General features: G+C 42.4%; 1 protein-coding gene across 6 annotated transcripts in view; it reads right to left on the bottom strand.

Moving 5' to 3' along the window:
• Positions 1–18,824, bottom strand: part of Chn2 (chimerin 2) — a 270,609-nt gene that overhangs the window by 29,124 nt on the left and 222,661 nt on the right. For 3 of the 6 annotated variants that reach the window (XM_063239995.1, XM_063239992.1, XM_063239998.1), the window contains 2 exons: positions 7,238–7,309; positions 147–224 (listed from right to left, as the gene is read on the bottom strand). The exons of 1 other annotated variant lie outside the window; for it this stretch is intronic. In XM_063239995.1, coding sequence (XP_063096065.1) covers positions 147–224; positions 7,238–7,309 — 150 coding nt within the window. Of the gene's footprint in view, positions 1–146; positions 225–7,237; positions 7,310–7,879; positions 8,120–18,824 lie in introns of those variants that run through there. 2 more of the 6 variants (XM_003467830.5, XM_063240007.1) reach the window with 2 other exon arrangements.

The raw sequence follows: 18,824 nt of genomic DNA, 5'->3' as shown, positions 1-18,824 counted from the left end.
CAAAGGTACAGTGGTAAGCATGAAGCTAAATGTGAAAAACAAAGGACTTTTCAGTCTCCTGTCATTAACACCAGAGACCAGATGGAGAGCATCCACAATACCTCCCCGCCTGCCCTGACAGGGCGGAAGAAAGGACACCGGCTTACCTTGAAGTTGTGTGTCTTCTCATAGTTGAAGTGGTTGTCGCTGTGTGTAAGGGCAGCCCTTCGAACCAAGGAGGAGATCTGTGGACAGGCAAACAGTTTGAGAGGAGGCCAGAGCAGGCTGCCTCTGACTCCCACCTTCACCCCTAAGGCCACGGCCAGGAGCTCTTGGCGCTTCCTGCCTTGCTTAGACTTCCGAACCACCGCACACTTTTTCTCATTTTCCAGCCACAGTTCCTGGGAGAACATAGTGCCTGGCCTCAGCTCTCTCTAGTTTCCCCTGTGGAGTCTGGGAAGCTCCTTGCTGTTGGGGTTTTCGAAGCGCAGCTAATGTTAGGCAGCAGATTTGAGGCAGCTGCGTCCTGTCTGCAGAGGCCCCGACATGTGACCTGGAAGGGCCGGTTTGAGTGATGGAGGGGGCTCTGCTGCTGAATAAGGACGGGCCTGTTTTGTGCTATTTCTTAAGGCTGGCGTGTGCCTGAAACAATAGCGCACATTCATGTGCGCAGCAACCCCCAGAAGCAGTCACTGAGGATCAGGGAGGCAGGGGCAGCCGGCTTTATTCTTTCTGCCCTGTCACATAGCAAAGGAGACACTGCTCCTACTTACTAGTACAATACACACACACACACACACACACACACACACACACGCACGCACACGCACGCGCACACACGCATACACACAGGCACACAGAGGCACACACACAGGCACACCAACTACCTCTGATGTTCAAAGTCTGAGGCTGCATCCAATTATCCTAGGTCTCTGAACTCTATCCTGGGCTGAACTCCAGCAGATTAAACCTTTAAACCTCGATGATTGTTTAATCTTACAAGGATAAAGCCTTATCTCTTTTTTCAAATCTGCCCCAGCCCTTGAAAACTTCATCTCTCTTCTTACACATGCATTAAATTGAAACAGGCTGATCCTTGACTAGGGTATCAAAGAAGAGCAAAACATTTCAGCTTGGAGTTTTATAGTCAATGTTAGAAAGGAAGAGGCAGGAAGTCTTGCCCTAGAAGCCTCCCTGCTTCTCCTCTCAAACCCCTACAGAGGAGGAGACATTCCTTAACTAACCTCAAACATCTCCATTGGTTTTTTTTTTTAATAAAATATTTTCAATGATCATTCTGTCATTGCCCAGCCCATCTAACTGCCCTTTTTGCTCTTAAAAGCATTGTTCACTTGATGGCCTCCTGTGGGACCTCAGTTTTTGGTCCCAAATCCCTCCATTAATAAAAGTGGAGAAGTCATGATGTCTTGGGAGCATTTCTGATCTGTTACTGAACTTTAGTGCAGCTGATGCCTGACAATAAAATCAATACTTTAGAAGCCAGAAAGCAAGAAGAACACAGATGGCTGTACCCTTACGGAGATGAACAGTCTGTAAATTTCATCCTGTCCCTACTGAGACATAGCTCCACATCTCACCAAGGCCTTGCAAGAAGCCTAGTGGACAGTAACAAAATATCAACATTTCCCTAGTATAATTTTTTATTCCTGTATTCTACCATCACTGCATCTCATTTCAGAAGTCTACTCTCTTATTTTATCTTCCGTTACCTTCAATAATAACAGCCCTGTTTTATAGTAAACATAATGTTATTCAGAATGTATTTAATGCTCATATTTATTTAATCTTCAGCATACGGTTATAAGGAACAAGATTTTATCTACACTTTATAGATGAAGAGAATGAGGCACTGAGAGGTCCAGTAATTTGCTCAAGGACATGTAGCTAGTTTAAGCTGCAGAACTAGGAGTAGAACACAAACCATCCATGTCTGGAGCCTACAATTCTAAACCTGTACCCTGCTGTCTAAGTACTGTGATATGCTGTCATATCATGGTACCAAGTACTGCCACATGCTTTATCTGACACATTGGTTAGATAGCCCCACAGTAATGCAGATCTTCACCAACACTCTTGTCTACCTTAAACACAGCTGCAGCACACTTTCCAATTCAAACACCCTTCCTGATCTGCTCAGAAAATGCCAATGCTTGTCTGTCACTGAACACATTCTGGCATTGCAGGTTTCTATGAGCTAGTCCCCAAAATATCCAGCTCATATTATTTTCCCACACAAATTTGACAAAAATCTCTTCTGACATACTCAGAATCTCACATTATTATCATCACTTCGGCTTGTCTACATCTTCACTAACATTTGTGGAAGACCACTTGGACGACTCTACTTGAACAAAGAGCAATTATCTCCATTTTGGCTAAACCTGACCCTATCTCCATGTACTGAGATGTATGGAGCTGGCTAAGCCACTTCCCTTTCCCTTCAGTTGACTCTAAGCAATGTAAATAGGGGTAGCTGAGGTGCTGATGTGTAATCTTTGGAGCTAAGTGACAGTTGCTGTTCTCCACACTATGATTCCCAAAACATGTTTGACGAAGACCCACCACTCCAGAGCTGCCAACTGGGTTGAGTCTCAAGATAAGACGCTCTGATTGCCCAGGGCAGAAAAGTTTGCACATCAGAGCTGAAGCATCTGCCCCTAAAACATTAAAAGCCATCTCAGCTGTGTTATGCAGATTGGTTTTCTTGCATATCTTTCTCTCTGCATATTGCAGAGGTGCTCTTAAGCCTCCTCCATAGCCCAAGTCATAGTACTCATGAATTTTCCACCCTTCTCACAGTCACTAATTTAAATGCCATCCCCCACAAAAGACTTCTCCAAACTCCCCATGAGAAATAAGATGTCCTTTGAAATCTGATGGTGTTTTATCCACATTTCTGAATTGTATCTATCACTATCTTGTATTACAGTGATGGGTGATGATCTTACTTCCATGTCATATTGAGAATACATCATGACATACCTACGCCTAACTTGCCCGTTTCCTTCCCTATACACGGGGATCTAATTAGATAGATTCCTTGTTATATCAGACCCTGAATAAATAAAAGGTGCTGGAAAGCACTTGCTCCTATAGGTAGCCAGAGCTCTGGAGGAAGGTGAGCAGAAGCACCTGCGTGACATAGGACCTCCCACTCTACCTTTGATCATCCCTTCCATCCCTCTGCTGCCAAGGACCTGAACTTCAGAAAGCTGCCTTCCTGCTGGGCTCTACCAGATTCCTTAGCCTTCCTCCCCACTGTCCAGTCTAGAAGGATGGCTGTCACTGCCAGGGCTCAAGCAGAGGCATGACTTATCTTTGAAAGTCTTCCAATGCTTGACCTAAAGGTAAAAATATGGAGCTGAGGAATAAGAATCTTTTACCAAACCTTCTGTTAGCAAAATCAAAACATCCCCTGTGATGGCCAACCAGCCATGTCGGGTAAGAACAAACGCTGCGATTTGAACTAGATTAATTACACGAATATACACTTTCAAAATCTGATTAACTTTTTAAAGTAGAAAGTGAGCAAAAAGGGTCTCCTCCTTTTAGTATATGGGTGAATACAAGATTTCATATTTTCTATTTTTAGGTCTTTACTGAAAACAAGTGATTTTTTAATTTGTGGCACTGATTTCTTTTTCAGATATTTATTCAATAGAATTTTTCCAAACACAAGACACATTTATACATGAGTAAGAACCGCACATTGTTCCCTCAAGGGTCTTTTTACAGAGGACTGTAAGTGTTAGTATTGGCGTGAGCATGATTGTGAGTAGTGTGGCTGACCTCAGGTCACCCCTTATTAAAGGAAATGATTACAAAAATCTCTTGGTAAAACCTCCCTCTTATAGAATGCACTCACATAGAGCTCTTCTTCATCTAAGCCCCCCGAGGACAGCTCCTCGAGGTCCCCTTTACATCTCCCACAATGTCAAAAACAGCATTCTGTATACACAGTAGACACTGAATACTTAGGCTGACAGTCTTTTTCCAACGGAAATTTCCATTTGATCTATTTTATATCCACATTCATGAAATAAATTTCTCAACATGATCTGTTTAAACCAGGAATTCTCCTTGGAACTGCTGACATTTTGGTCAAAATAATTTCTGGTGGAGTGGAGATCTGTCCTGTGTAAGACATTTGGGAGGACCCTGGTCCTCTCTACACTAGATACTAGTAGCACACCCCCAGTTGTGGTCCCTGGCAGTATTTCCAGGCATCTCCAAATGCCAGCTGGGATGCAAAACTGCATCATTTGAGAACACCTGGATTAAATGAATAACACATTTTTTTGAAGCATTCCTACCATGTGCTAATATGATAAGGACCTTACATAGTTTGGCTCACGTAAGTACTATTACAATGGCCTACATTGTGCAGGTTAGGAAATGGGAGCTGAGAATTTAAGAGCGTCTCCAAGGCTGTGGCTGCTGGTAACTGGTAGAATACAGGCAGAACTAACTAGATCTATGCAACCCACCTCCCCCACAACACTCCAGGGCAAATTTCTTCAATATTTTTATTGTGGTAAAGTACATATAACATCAAAAGTTTCCATTTTAAAATACATAATTCAGTGTCACTTAATACACTGTACAATGTTCTAGAACCCTTGCCACTCTCTGGTTCCAGACCACCTCACACCACCCAAATGCACCCTCTTCCTGTTAGCTGTTATGTCCAATCCCTTTTCCTCCCAGCCCTTGGGAACTACCAATGGGCTTTCAGCCTATATAAATTACTCTATTCTTAGTGTTTTATTTTAAAAAAACCATATGCTATATGGTGTCTATGTTTGTTTTCTTTCACTTTGCATAAGCTTTTAAGGTTCTTCCGTGTTATAGCATGGACCCACCACATTTTGTTGCTCCAGTCATCATTTGATAGACAGTTGGATTATTTTCACAGATTAGCAATTGTGAATGGTGCTATGAAGCACGCTCTTGTACAAGTTTTGCCCGAGCATTTGTTTTCAATTCCTCTGAGTGTACATTAAACCAGTGGTGATGGATCCATGATACACAGACCACAGCTGGCTGTTTACTAGCTAAAAGGCTCTAAAAGGTTCATACTAAATTTGTACTAAACCTGTGCTCTTAATCAACTTCTAAACTATCTTTCATCCCAACAATGTCCACATGGGAATACATCTGGCAGCTGAGTGTCACAATCACCCTCCTCCCCATTGTCAACCCACTAACTATCGCAAGATGGGGTTCCGAGGTCTGATTTTTACAGGAAAGACTTGTGCTCACTCCTGACTTCTGTTAAAGATACTATGGCGAGAGGGTAGGGCCATAAATCACTGGTGAAACTAGCTTGTCACTTCGCTTTCCTTTTTGTTTCTTTTTCTTATAAAGAAGGGTTTACTTTTATTTTCTAAGACCTCTCATTGCCCTCTTTTCTATCTGTGATCAGGACCCTGGGTCCAGGAGGGAATCAGGTAACGTTGTCAGATGAAGACAAGGAGGAAAGGACGGGCCAGTGAGTGAGAGGACACTGGAAACTGAGCTCTGGGGGTGTCTGTGCACAGGAAGGTGTCCAAGAGACAGGGGCAGCAGGAGAGGGCGGAATGCCCTCCCCTGCTCTGACTGTAATGACCCAGCATCCTAAGGCCAGAGGGGACCTAAGAGCTCCAAATACTTGCTGGCCCTCTGCCCACTTGGCTTCTGTTTGCCCACCTCTTGCTCCAGCAGCAGCCACTGTCTGCCTTATTGGTACCAGTTCTGGAGAAGGTGAGTTACCACAGTGCACAATGCTTCCACACTCCCAGTACATTCCAGGTGTAATGGCTGACACACTGTGTCAACTTGAGAAGTTTAGCTGTTTAAGGGACTTGGCAGGAAGCCAGGGTCCTCTCACTTTGTAAACAACCCAAGCCTGTGAAACAGGAAGGCATGGAGATGGTGTGAGTGCTACACCCACCTGAAGGCCGCTAGCCTGCTTACAGTGTAAGGGAGGACAAGAGGCTTGTTCTCCCTCGTTGGCTCTCTTGTGCTTTGCTGTCTTCTGGTGCCTTGAACTGTTACCTCTCACTGTGTCACCCTGCCTTGCAGCCAGCTCATTACAGACTGAAACCTCCACAAACTGTGGTCCAAATAAACTTTTCCTTCCTTAATGTTGGGTATTTTGTTCTCAGCAACGAGAGACAAGTAACCAAGACACCAGTGCTACATCCTAAGGAGAGCTTACTGAGTGTCACCTTCAATTCCTGGACAGTCTCTGCCACTATTTTAATCCTAGCATTTATACTCCTAGGCCCTTAACACTCCTCTACCTTGAGCCTGAATCTCCCTAAGGTGTTGTCACTTAGAGCAATGTCCTCCTCTATACAATGGCCACCTTTACTGCAGGCTGCTGGCTGCAACAGAAATTAGCATTTCCCAGGCTGGTGAGGATGTTGTGAGTTTCTGAGAATTTGCATGTGTGAGCACTGGAATGGGCAGACAAGGTGTGGAGTGGCAACAAATCAAAAAATTCAAGAGTTGATGTGCATTGAGCCAATGATTCTAGTTCTAGAACTGTCTTAGATATTAATATACATATCTATATATAGACAATCAAGAAAATAAGATCAAAAATGAGAAAAAAACAAAATACTAAATACAAGGGAAAGACTAAGTAATACTAAATATAAAGGGAAGATTTAGTAAAGATCAAGTAAACTATAAAAATTTGTGGACTATGATGTGAACATTAACCAAGATGATTAAAATGTCATTCAGTGATGAAAAGAGGTACCCGTGCCATCATGTTAGGTGAGAAGGAGGCTTCCAAGCCATACATAGCCTGATTCCTAATTTTGCATAGATGCTCGCAGACTATATCAGAAGAAAACACACTGAAATATCTTGCACATGCCAAACTGCTAAAGATAAGCAACAGTTACCTCTGAGTGGAGAAATTTTCCTTGATCTTCATTTCCTTTGATATCATTTTCTAGTTTTTGGAGTCTCCTCCAATGATCATGTTCAGATTCATTATATGGAATGACTCCATAAAATACATTATAAATGCTTTATTAGAGCAGCTGGACCGTATGACAAACCCCTAGTAGCCTGAGTCCTCTTGAGCTCGTTTAACCCCACCTTTTCTTTTTACAGGTGAGGAGACAAGGTCAGAAGAGTTCCATGGTCTGCCCCTCATCACAGAGCTACTGAACAGCTAGATTAAGAAGCAGATCCATAGCCAGGACCCCACCTGAAACCCCAGCAGCTGTGCGTCTCCTACCTGAGTGGCTTCAGAGGTCCTGGGAGCTCGATCAGCTGCTGCTGTGTGGAGCCCCTGCACTCCTGGCTCAGTCTGTGGGAGATAAGACAACCTGCATCTCCAGGTTTCCAGGTGATGCTGAGGCTGCTGGGCTGACACTTGGAAAAATCTCTTTTTTTTTTTTTTTGTCTTTTTCGTTTTTATTGGTACCAGGGATCGAACTCACGACTGCCTGCTTGCAAGGCAGGCGCTTATGCCACTGAGCTAAATCCCCAGCCCCGGAAAAATCTCATTTTATTATTCCTTCCACTGAACCTTGCCTGATAGTTAGAATCATCTGGGCAGTAAATGTATATTCACAAAACCGTATGCTCAAGCTTCATCTCAGACCAATTAAATCCAAATTTCTAGGAATGGGAACCAGCTTTTTAAAAAATCCTCCAGAGAATCACAATGTGCTCCTAGAACTAACCATCACTGTTCATACCCCAAGTGCTGTGATGTAGGTGAATTGATAGAAGGAAAATTATGAACACAGCAAATGCTCCCTTCCCCAGAGAAGTCCATGTCTCTTCGAAATGTTACCATATTTGTATTATTTCACTCTCCACATCGCACCACTTAAACTTTTATAGATTCTTAAGATAAAGGTGAAAACCATACCATGATCAGTGAGGCTTGTGTGGTCCTGGCCTTGCCACCTTTCCAGCCTCACCTGCCACCACCTCTCCGCTGTCACCTTGAGAATTTTATGACCACTGACCTATTAGTATGACTTTAAAGTTATGAGCTAGGACTCCCACTAGTCTGCTGGCTTTATGAGGTCAAGATTGTATGTGCTTTTCATCACAATTAAAACTCCAGTGTCATGCATGGGACTGACATCAAGTAAGTGCACGCTGCACTTATTAAATGAGTGAATAAATATCCCTAACTACAAAATAGCTGAAGACCAAGGACCACTGCAAGGGCTTTTATCATCACTGTCTACTTATTTATTACTTTTGCTCTTGGTAGACTGCCACAAAGTCCAGAAGCTTCGGCCCTTGGGTTTGCCTCTGGACTAGATGTCCCTCCTCCCCTAGAAGCAGAGGAGACTGCACCTAGCTCAGGGACATAGTTAGGCTCTCGGGGACGAGGTCAGGTTTGGAGCTGGAATGATTTTTAAAGTAATCCTGTATATTTGTGAAATTTCATATATATATATATGGCTGATGTGTATCTTTCTCCTGTGAGGAGGGTAGAGCAATGTCATTATTCTCATTTCACAGATGAGAAAGCTGAGCTGCTCTCAGGATGTGCTGAGGGTGAGAATCGGATATCCTGGCGCCCTTTCCGAGGAAGTCCCAGGTACCCAGAGTAGCTGATGACAAGTTTCAGGGCTTCTTTTAGTCCCTGGAAAACTTTTTTTTTTTTTAAAAAAAAAAACTTTTAAAACTTAAAAAAAAATCATAAGTGACCTGTGCTTCTATCAACCCCATCTCCTGTGACTAGCATGAAGACAAAACTCAGGACGGCTTTGTTGCCTGAAAAATAAACATGCCCAGTTTTTAGCTGTCCTTCTATTTTCTTTACCTCCAAAATGATTTTGATTTTATAAAAAGTTAACATGTTCCCCTTTTTTTGTAGATCATCACAACACTTTGCACACATAGGTCTGAGGTGCTAGGGTTGGTGATGATTCTGAATTGCATAATATTCCCCAATGCTACAAAAGACTAAATCTCGTCCAGATCAATGGACATTTAGCAAAAGGCTGTACTCTTTCATCCAGAATGGTGAGAAATCTGTTCTTTCTTTTTGTTTTCATTCTTTTCAGGTCACACTTGAATACTTTTTTTTTCACACTTGAATAATTTTGATGGCTGGGGAATGAGTATACTGATTGTTTACTGTGTTATTTTGCGTGCGTGCGCGCGTGTGTGTGTATACAGAGCCCTCCAAAACTATACACATACTTTAGAAAAAGAAAAATAATAAATATCTAGAAGCTAATAACCACCACTTTGAGCACCTCTTGTAATTGTAGAGGCCATCAGTAACTTGTATTAATCTCATGTTTCAATAAATTTAGTATTAAAATATTTATACAAGATTTTCTTTTCCTGAAGTATGTATACATTTTTGGTGCTCTTATATATATATGCCTTCAATATAGATATCTAAAGGACTCATGGATAGAGATACAGGGGTTTTCCACTCTGTTTTTTGCTGTGGCATTCTAGATCTGGTTCTCTATTTCTGTTACAAAATTTTTAAAAATTAGAAATACTAAATGAAATAAGCCCCAAATGCTGAGTGGTAATCAAAAGGAGCGATTTCTTCTGCCTGCACTATTAAGCTCAGCCTGTTTGATCATATGCACACTGAATACTTTCTCCTACTGTGAACAAGCCTTCCTTGTTCATCCTGAAAACTGCCCTGGGAGTGTCTGGTATCTTCTTTGCTTGTGGTTTCCAGGCCTGAAAGAGCAGGAAGACAACAAAGACAGATGACTAACTATAAACTCACTCCCACGACTGCTGAGCAAGGGAGAAACTCCAATGTGTATGTGTGTGTGTGTGGGGGGGGGGTTCCACCCTCCTCACCACTGTGCTGGTGAAAGCTGTGTAATCCTGCTCTTGTTCAAGTCCACCAGCATCAGGTGTCAGCGGCAGTCCCAGATCTCACCTGAAACTACTGCTGACCTCCAGACCTGCCGTGTTCCGGTTGGAGGTAGAGAGGCTTTGTCTCTGATGGCACAACATGCCCAGCACCCGCCCGGATTGTCCTCCAGGGACAGACGGCCACCCTCACTATGAGGGACACAAAAGCATCAAGGAATGGTCTTGCCCCCACTCCCAGAACTTGCTTCACTTCATTCAAAATAATCATCATTCATCCAAAATTGAAGGGCCCATGGTCTCTGAAGTAGACCAACGTGCCCTGTACATAGAAGCAGATATATAATCTGATGTTTCCAGCGTTGACTGATAATATAGCTTTGATTGATAATTGCTTTCTTGGTCATATAATTTCTCTAGCTGTTTCACTGAAACTGACATCAACAAATTTGGCTGGCATTTCTCACAGACTGGATGCAAAAACACACTTCACATCACGAAATGTTAGCATGCGTTAGGCATCTCACACATTTAAGCATGTAGTTATTGTTTGCTTTTTTGTTGTTTTGTTATGATGTGCAGTTGTGTACACAACAACACAAAGTTTTACATCAGATTGTAGCAATACATTATTCTTAAATGGGAACTTTAAAAAAAATTTAGTTAAAATTTCTTAAATGCTAAACTGAAGAATATGGCAGAATTATCTCTAATAGAACAAAACACTTGTTAAATCAAGCCCCTTAAAAGTGCTTTAACAGCACTTAGGGTAAATTTCATTAAAAATTGGATTTTGCGGGGGGTACCAGAAGTCAAACTGAGGACCTTGTGCTTGCCAGGCAGGTGCTTGTGCTGCTGAGCTCTATCTCCAGCCCAAATTTTGATAAAACTAAGATTCAAATAAACCATGTAAAATTTAAAGAAGCAACTATTACCCACAATCTCAGCTTTTGTTTCTGTCTTCCCCAGGTCATTCTCCTCTTATAGACCATATTCTCCTCCTTTCTTTTATATTTTCGTTCTTGTCACCTGACTCCACTTCTGGTCAAAGAAGTAAGTGCCCCAATTGATTAACTTACAGGATTTATTACAAAAGTCAAGACACTTAATTTCTCATTTATGACACCTAACTTCTAGCAGAACCCAGTTGTATTTCTCTAGTGCTTGCTCCATTCTATTGTAACTCATTTGGTTGAGCCTGAGAAATCTCTGCTGGAGGCCATGTGGTTACCAGACTGCATTTTCTTGTCACCCTCCAGCGTGGCAATATAGAAGGTCACTACAAAGTCCACCCAACAGAGCCTCAACTTCTGTCTACAACTCTCTGGTCTGCACTTGGAGTAAGGTGTACTTTTGTCTTAAGACCAAAGATCAAATTAACCAAGTATTTTCTGCACACAAACTGTTCCAAGTTGTAAATGACAGCGATGCCTATTTGGAAATTTCATAACTAAAAATATCTCAAACCCTCTACTGTGCTTTGTATAGTGAACAATCTGCCACACAAAATAGCCCTTAATACCATTCACAGCTGTGCGGCTGCCACTGCCCAAGAAAGATCCTGGGGAGATTTAAGAACTTTGTATTCTGAACTATGGATGGCTGGGCATTCCAAATAAAATGATATAACATTTATTTCTGGGCTGGGTTCCTGAGTGAATGGTGACTGAGATTTTCGAACTCTCATGTGTGTGCTGGGAAGCCCAGCCTCATGTTAAATCAAAGCCCTCTCATCCCTTTCCAGGTGGAATGTTAGAGCATCCGTGATGATGTGGCACCTTCGGCTGTACTGCCTGCTCTGGGGAGAGACAGGGTCATGCTAACATGAAGCGTGACTATTCCAGGGAAAGACAGTTCAGGCCACACCTTGACCTCAGTTCTTTGTAAAATTATACTTAGATATCATCCTTTCCTTTTCCTTTTCTTTCTTTCCTTCCTTCCTTTCATTTTCCCACCCTTCCCTCTTTCAACAGCTATTTACAGAGCATCTGAACATCTATTATGTATCAAGCACTATGATAGGCCAGTATCATAGAGAAGACAAAAAGTGAGATAAATCTCTGCCTTCTTGGAGGGTAGACAATAAACAAAACTAATACACATACTCCATACAGTTTTAGAGAATAATACATGCTATGCAGAAACAGAAAGAACATAAGGAATGATGGGGTTGGGGAGTTGCAATTTAAACCAGGGAGGTCAGAAAAAGTGTCACTGATTGAGCAGGTGACATCTGGGCAAACACTGGCTGGAGGCTGTGGGCAAGCCATGCTCATATCTGGAAGACGGGCATTGCAGGCAGAGGCTGCAGCAAATGCAGTGGCCACGAGATAGGACCATGTTCAAGAAATAGCAAAGAGCAACCATGGCAATAGCACTTATACTAGAAGCTAAGTAAGGGACCCAGGAGCTTCTGGGAGAGTGTGAAGGTTTCCACTACACTTCAGTGCACTTCAGCTAGTGCAGTGTTCTGATCAGAGTGGTGGTATGAGCTAAGCAGCTTTAAAGAAGTCTGCTCTGTCTTGCCGTGGTGAGGACCACAGCAGGTAGACTGAGACCAGGGAGAGCGATTAAAGGCGAATGTTGCAGCTGCGAGAAAGGGAAGACCGTGGCCTGGGTCAGGGAGGAGCTGTGGAGGTGGTCAGAAGTGGACAGAGACAGGATGTCATTTAGAGGCAGACTCTCCAGGATTCCTAAGCTGGAGGATTGGTTAAGAAGTGCACAAGAACAGGAGAAGCCTAGGATCGCTGTGTAAGTCTGGGCCTAAGCAACAATATGATGTTTCCACTGAAGAAGATCAAAAGGACTGAGGGAGGGGCCTGGTGAGAGGGAAGGCTCGGCACTCTGGTTCCGATAAATTAACACTGAGTGGACAGTTGGGTATGCAACCCTGAAGCACTAGGGGAGGTGGTGTTAGGGAGCTCCTCTTGGGAATTTTCCCTGGAAGACGGAAGACCGCATTTGTGGGTGGAGAACAGGAGAAGTCACAGGACTGAGTCAACTATTAAGAGGTCAGGACACAGGGAAGGAAGTAGTGAGAGAGAGAGAGAGAGAGAGAGAGAGAGTCACACAGACAGACAGAGTAGGAAGATCTAATATATTAGAAGACAAGTGGAAAGAGGACCGACTATGCCAATGTGGCTAATGGGTTTGGTGTGACAGGGACTAGAAAGAGCAATGAGATTTGGCCATATGAAAATGAAGGATCACCTTGACAAGAGTAGGAAGGAAAACCCACCCGAGGGTGCTCTAGGGAGACATAGGGGAGAGACAGCAGGGGGGGAGGAGGAAGATGGTAGAGCAGGACTGTGGGGTGCTGGTACTCCAGAGCGAAGTTAGACCGGAAAAGGGGTGAGGAAAGTGAATCCAGTGACTGTTTTTCCTTTTATGAGTGGAAGAAATCCATGGGATTTTCTGTGTTCACCATGAAACTTCACCTCATAGAATAGAGCCTGGTGCCCTCTGCGGTGTTTGGCCAGTTTTCAAGTCAGTAGGAGGGCCAGCAAGGTCTCTCCCCTACTGCTGATATAAAGGTCAAGCTATGCAAGTCCCAGCTAGCTTGAACTTTTAATCAGCTCTGTCTCCCAAGCATTAGGGAACCCTAATCTCTATGTCCCTACTATCTTTGTCAAGCCATGTTTGGATCTGCTTGAGACACTGTGCCCCTCTTACACACACAAAACCTCATTATGAGAACAGTACAATTTTGCAATCCTTTTGGTGGGTACGGGACACCATCAACCTTATCATCAAAACACATGTTGGCTGGGGAGTCCATTCTGCTTTTGCGATGACCACGATGTACTTCCAGAGCAGGAAGGCACATTAGATGTGGACTGTGACTCAACTGACGGACACAGGCTGTGCCTCTTCCTATATCCCCACATTTTCTCAACGCTCAGAGCTCAGGACCCATAGCTCTTTTACGAAGCTATGTCTCTGCACACACAAGCCCTGCCATGTAAAACACAACATGCATTAGAATCATGTCAGTAACAAAATAGAAAAGCAAAACACCTAACAATTACTGAGTACATGTTGTGCCAGGCACATTAACCATTCCATCCACACACCTATGGTTCAGCTATTATTACATCATTTTATATGCAAGGAAATGGAGCCCAAGACAACTGTCACTGCTGAAGCTGATGCCGTAAGAACTGGCACTTGAACACAGCTGCTTCCAGAATTCACACTCAAGCTTCATGCGTACCTCCACATTTATGTTCCCCAGTGGGACATATCCTGAGAAAGGGCCCTGTATTTTAAGCTCTTTTGTACCTAGAATTATAGAAAGCACTCAACAAATGTTTCTCAATAAATGCATAGATAGATCTGGTCTAGCCCAAGCTCCTAGGACTTTCCCAGATTCTCACAGTCAACTGGCCACAGACCCAGGTAAAAAAAAAAAAAATGTCCTGAGACTGAAGGGCCACCACGTTCTACCATGTAACAACAGGTCGGAGCAGTACCCACGCTGCCTCAGACTGCACCAGTTTAATAGGATACAGGAAGAAAGAGAGGGAGAAGTGGGGGAAGGGAAGGGAAAGAAGGAAGGGGGAGGGGGATGGGAAGGGGAGGGGGAGGGGAGGGGAGAGGGAGAGAGACTGAAAGTGATGTAGAACATAGACAGGAAATTATCACAAAGTTTTTTGTTAGAATTATCTTACAAAGTCATTTGACCATGTGTATCAAGAGTTTTGAAATACTACTATGCTTCAAGGTTTAATAATTCAATTACTGTATTCTAAGGAAATGATCCTAAATACAGAAAAGTAGCCATAGCACCATTATTTCTAATTTAAAAGTGAAATACACTGTGCATGTCTTAACATTATGAAATAGCTAAGTAAGTGTGACACTTATGTGACAAAATGATGTTTGCGAAGAGTGTAGTTGGCTATAATGTGCTTTATGAAAAGAGCAGGATAAAAAATTTTTGTGCTTTCAGACATTTAGTAAATTCCAAATGCATAGTAAATCACTATTCAGAAATGGACCAATGTCTGTATTTCCTGTATCTTTAAAAATCTATCCGATTATAATACTTTTATAATAAGAGGGAGAAAAGCAAAATTTGCCAGAGAGAAACAAGATGTGTTTGCCAAGTTTTCATTGGTTTTGTTTTACATTTTTACCAGGAGCTCAGTTTTGTTTTACTTTAGGAAAAAAATGAGGTAAATTCTAAAGAAAACTAGAAACTACATAAATCTAAAGTGTTGAGTCTGAACCTCATAGCTGGATTTTTTTTTTAACAGAAATTCTCAAGATATGCAAAACAAAATGATGGTGTAGCATTTTGGGATGAGCAAACTTAATCTAGCAGGTGTTAGGGGATGATTTACTCTCTATGAGGCCTAAGTCACACCAGTTTATGGTGTGACTGGTAGAAATTGCCATTATTTCACATAAAAACATCATTTAGATGAAATCCCTGTATATATGTTCACCTTGAGCCAAAAGAACTAAATGTTTTAAAATAAAAAATGCTGTGCCATGATGCTTTAATCATAAATAGTATTATTGGTAAAAGTCAGGAAAAACAGAATAAAGAGTATTATCATTTTGCTATAACAATAGATTTTCTGCAAATAAACGTATCCAGAGCCAGAAAAATTACATTTACATATGCATAACATAGCTATGAGAATTTTAGTTTTTATAATATTTCAATAATGATTTAAATAACTCAAAAGTTTTATAGCACAATTCTTTTTACTTCAGTCTTGTTAAAATTTTTATCCATAGCAAAAGGTTTTCAGTGATCTGAAGAGTAAGGTAAAAAGGTTAACATGCTGTGGTTAGCTATTTCAGATGAAAATTCTGTGTGCTTATCAAATGCACGAGCATAGAAATGGCAGTGGAATTCTACAATGGTAAAAGGTTTTACCTGCTAGGAATATTTTGTTAACAGTGAAGACGCTGGACCTAGGCTGTCTGGGTTAAAATTCCACCTTCAAAACTTCTTTCTGGGGGGTAACATTGTGGGAAATTATTTAAACTCTCTTTACCTCACTTTGTCAAATATGAAAGTGGATAATAACAGTAGCTACTCAGAAGATTAAAGGCACAATTTAAGCTTTCAGTTGGATGTGGCTCAGACCCATACCTGGCACCATTTCACATATGTACATGCATATGCAATTTAGCTAATAAGGTTTTGAAATTGCACACGTGATGTTTTCAAAGTAAGGCTCAGTCTAGGAAAGATGTTGAGTTTAAGACTATTTACTTCATGTGATGTAAGAAATTCCATTCTGACCTGCCATGATTCCTGAAAACAGTCATTTTAATTTGGTTGAAATCACTAGAGAGCTAAGAAAATCTAGAAATATTTTAATTATTAAGGGTAATTCTCCAGAGAATTTGATGGAATGAACGAGCAGTTGAAGTAAAGATGTATAAATGCTCAAACAAGCAGGGTATGTCCCGAAGTATGTTGATGCTTTCAAAAGAAAAGGCAAGAAGGATGCAAATTCAGAAAAACAAACAGAATGCAGGGTGAGGACCAGCTTGTGGGTTGTGGGGATGTCGTCATAGCTGGTGGACCTGGGCTCGGGAAAGGACCTAAGCCACCAGCCCGTCACACTCTCGGAGAAGGTGGCTCACAGCAGCAGGCCAGCCTGGGACCATCTCAGTGGGCTCCCCATCCTCACCCACTTCCTACCTCGCACATGTGACTCACACTGGAGCTCCTTGCTCCCGTTATATCATCACGTGCTTTCTTGGGAGAGTTTTGGGGTAGATGATACATTTCCAAGCACAAAGCATAGCTACTTTCAGGAGTCACCAGCCATTCTAGGTACACCATGAGTAGCACTTTCCAAGACAGTCACACGGAGTCCCACATGATGGATCAAGCCAAATGACTTTTTCTCTTTTCTTTCTTTCTTTCTTTCTTTCTTTCTTTCTTTCTTTCTTTCTTTCTGTCTGTCTGTCTGTCTGTCTGTCTGTCTGTCTGTCTTTCTTTCTTTCTTTCTTTCTTTCTTTCTTTCTTTTTCTTTCTTTCTCTTTCTTTTTTTCTTTCTTTCTTTCTTCCTTTTTTTTTGACTTTTTGAGACAGGGTCTCACTATGTGGCTCAGGCTTGGCCTTAAAATCACTATGCAGTCCAAGTGAGCTGAGACTTATGACAATCCTGCCCAGCCTCCCGAGTGCTGGGATTACACTATGTCTGGTCCAAATGCATCTTAGATCACTCACAGGCACTGTATTTTGTGCTGACCTATGCCATGCACTCAAGCCTCAAATCTGTGTTCCTTAAAATACCCAGTTACCCCCAGCGAATATATGATTAAGATTGGAAAATTTCTCTGTTACCATATATATATATATATATATATACATTCTATATAACATATACTATAGTATGTTAATATATAGTCTATATAACACACACACACACACACACACACATATATATCTTTATTTTTCTTGGAAAATCATTACATCACAGTTTAGAACTTTCACTATTCTTGACTTATCCATACCTGTATAAAGCCAATGACTATTTAGCAGTAAAAATGTTTGGTAAACTTGAGACTTCTGGATTGTTGTATCGATTAAAATGGTAACATGCATAGTTTCTAAGATAACAGTGAATTAATGATTATTACTGAGCCTACCTCATACTTGTGCAGTATCCTGAACCAGGCACAGTCTAGAAGACTGGTACTGGTTCTGCTAATCGGCCCTGCATGACTGCAGCGAGTACAGATGGCTGTCAGTATTCTTTCGCTCACACAAGGTGATTCACTGGGGACCAGTGGACGAGGTGACAGGAGGGAAGGTGAACACAGCGTCCCCGCTCGCCTCAGGCAAGCGGGGTTCCCAGTAGGGCAGGTAGCATGCACCATCTCAGGCACCCAGGCCCACTCGTCTACACTATCAGAACCCGGATGTACCTCCGGTTCTGACAGGTTCTTCTGAGTTGCTATGTCATGCTGAATGGAGCCCAGCATGTCACATAAATCTGGGGTGCCACATTGTAACCTCATCTTTCTTTTTTACTTTGGACTCACTGTTGCCAGTCTCTGTGGCCTGACCCCAAGGTCTTAGTATCCAGTCATCTTCTTTCCTAAAGCTCCCTGATAGGCTGAGAAAAAGTATCTTACAGGAGTCCTCCAGCCCAAACAGCATGTCTTTAAAAATCTGAACCCACAGGAAACTGCTCCTTTTTCTCTGGCCCTGAGTTTTTCCAGAAACCTGTTGCAACCTGGCAAAAAGGACTAAGGACAACAGACAGAATCCTCAGGAGAAGAATGCTGCCAGGGAGGGTGGGATCTTGTTGTGGGTCCCTGTGTTGGGCATGCACATGTGCCCATATGCACATTCAGGGCACATGCTTAACGCTTAGCCCTGGCTTCTAACACAATTCTGTTGTCATTGTTAAAAAGGCTTCCTGCCATTGGGCCCGCCCATCCTGAGGGTTCCTCTCTCAAAATTGGGATCATCCAAGAGGAACACCACATTCAGGAAAGGACGGACGAGTTTTCTTGTCATCCCGTTGCTGGCACACTCTATGCATGACAGGAAGTGCAGACCCAGTTCTTCATGAAGAACAAATCATGTATGTCAATGAAAACACTGCTCCAAGAGTGATGAGATTAGTGAAGAGGAAATTCCTTCTGTTGGGATTCTTAAGTTCCGATTTTAAGAACTAGTCATGTAGGGTTTTTAGCAGTGGTGGCAGAACTCTTGGACATTTCTATCAAGACATGCAGTTTACGGCTTTTCTTCAGAAACCTGGATAGACTTGTAGCCAATAGAAACTGATTGAGATAATAAAAACTGATTATAAAAGGCAATGAAGGTCTCCTGCATCCATTGGAAGCCTTACCCTTGGAGCATGTACTGTCATGCTAGAATTTCAGCTGTCCCAAGGCTACCATGTTTGGAGGAAGCACAAGCCATGCAAGGAGGCCTTGGCAAGGGATCTGTTAGATCAGGTGAGTTCAGTGTGCAGATCAGCTTAGCCTGGTGCCACATTTTGAACACAGGAGCCTTC

This window comes from Cavia porcellus, unplaced genomic scaffold (assembly GCF_034190915.1).
Source record: "Cavia porcellus strain 051 isolate PalLab524CR breed Dunkin Hartley unplaced genomic scaffold, mCavPor4.1 scaffold_2, whole genome shotgun sequence".
NCBI classification, from domain to species: Eukaryota; Metazoa; Chordata; class Mammalia; order Rodentia; family Caviidae; genus Cavia; species Cavia porcellus.
This window is presented reverse-complemented; position numbering and strand designations above follow the sequence as displayed.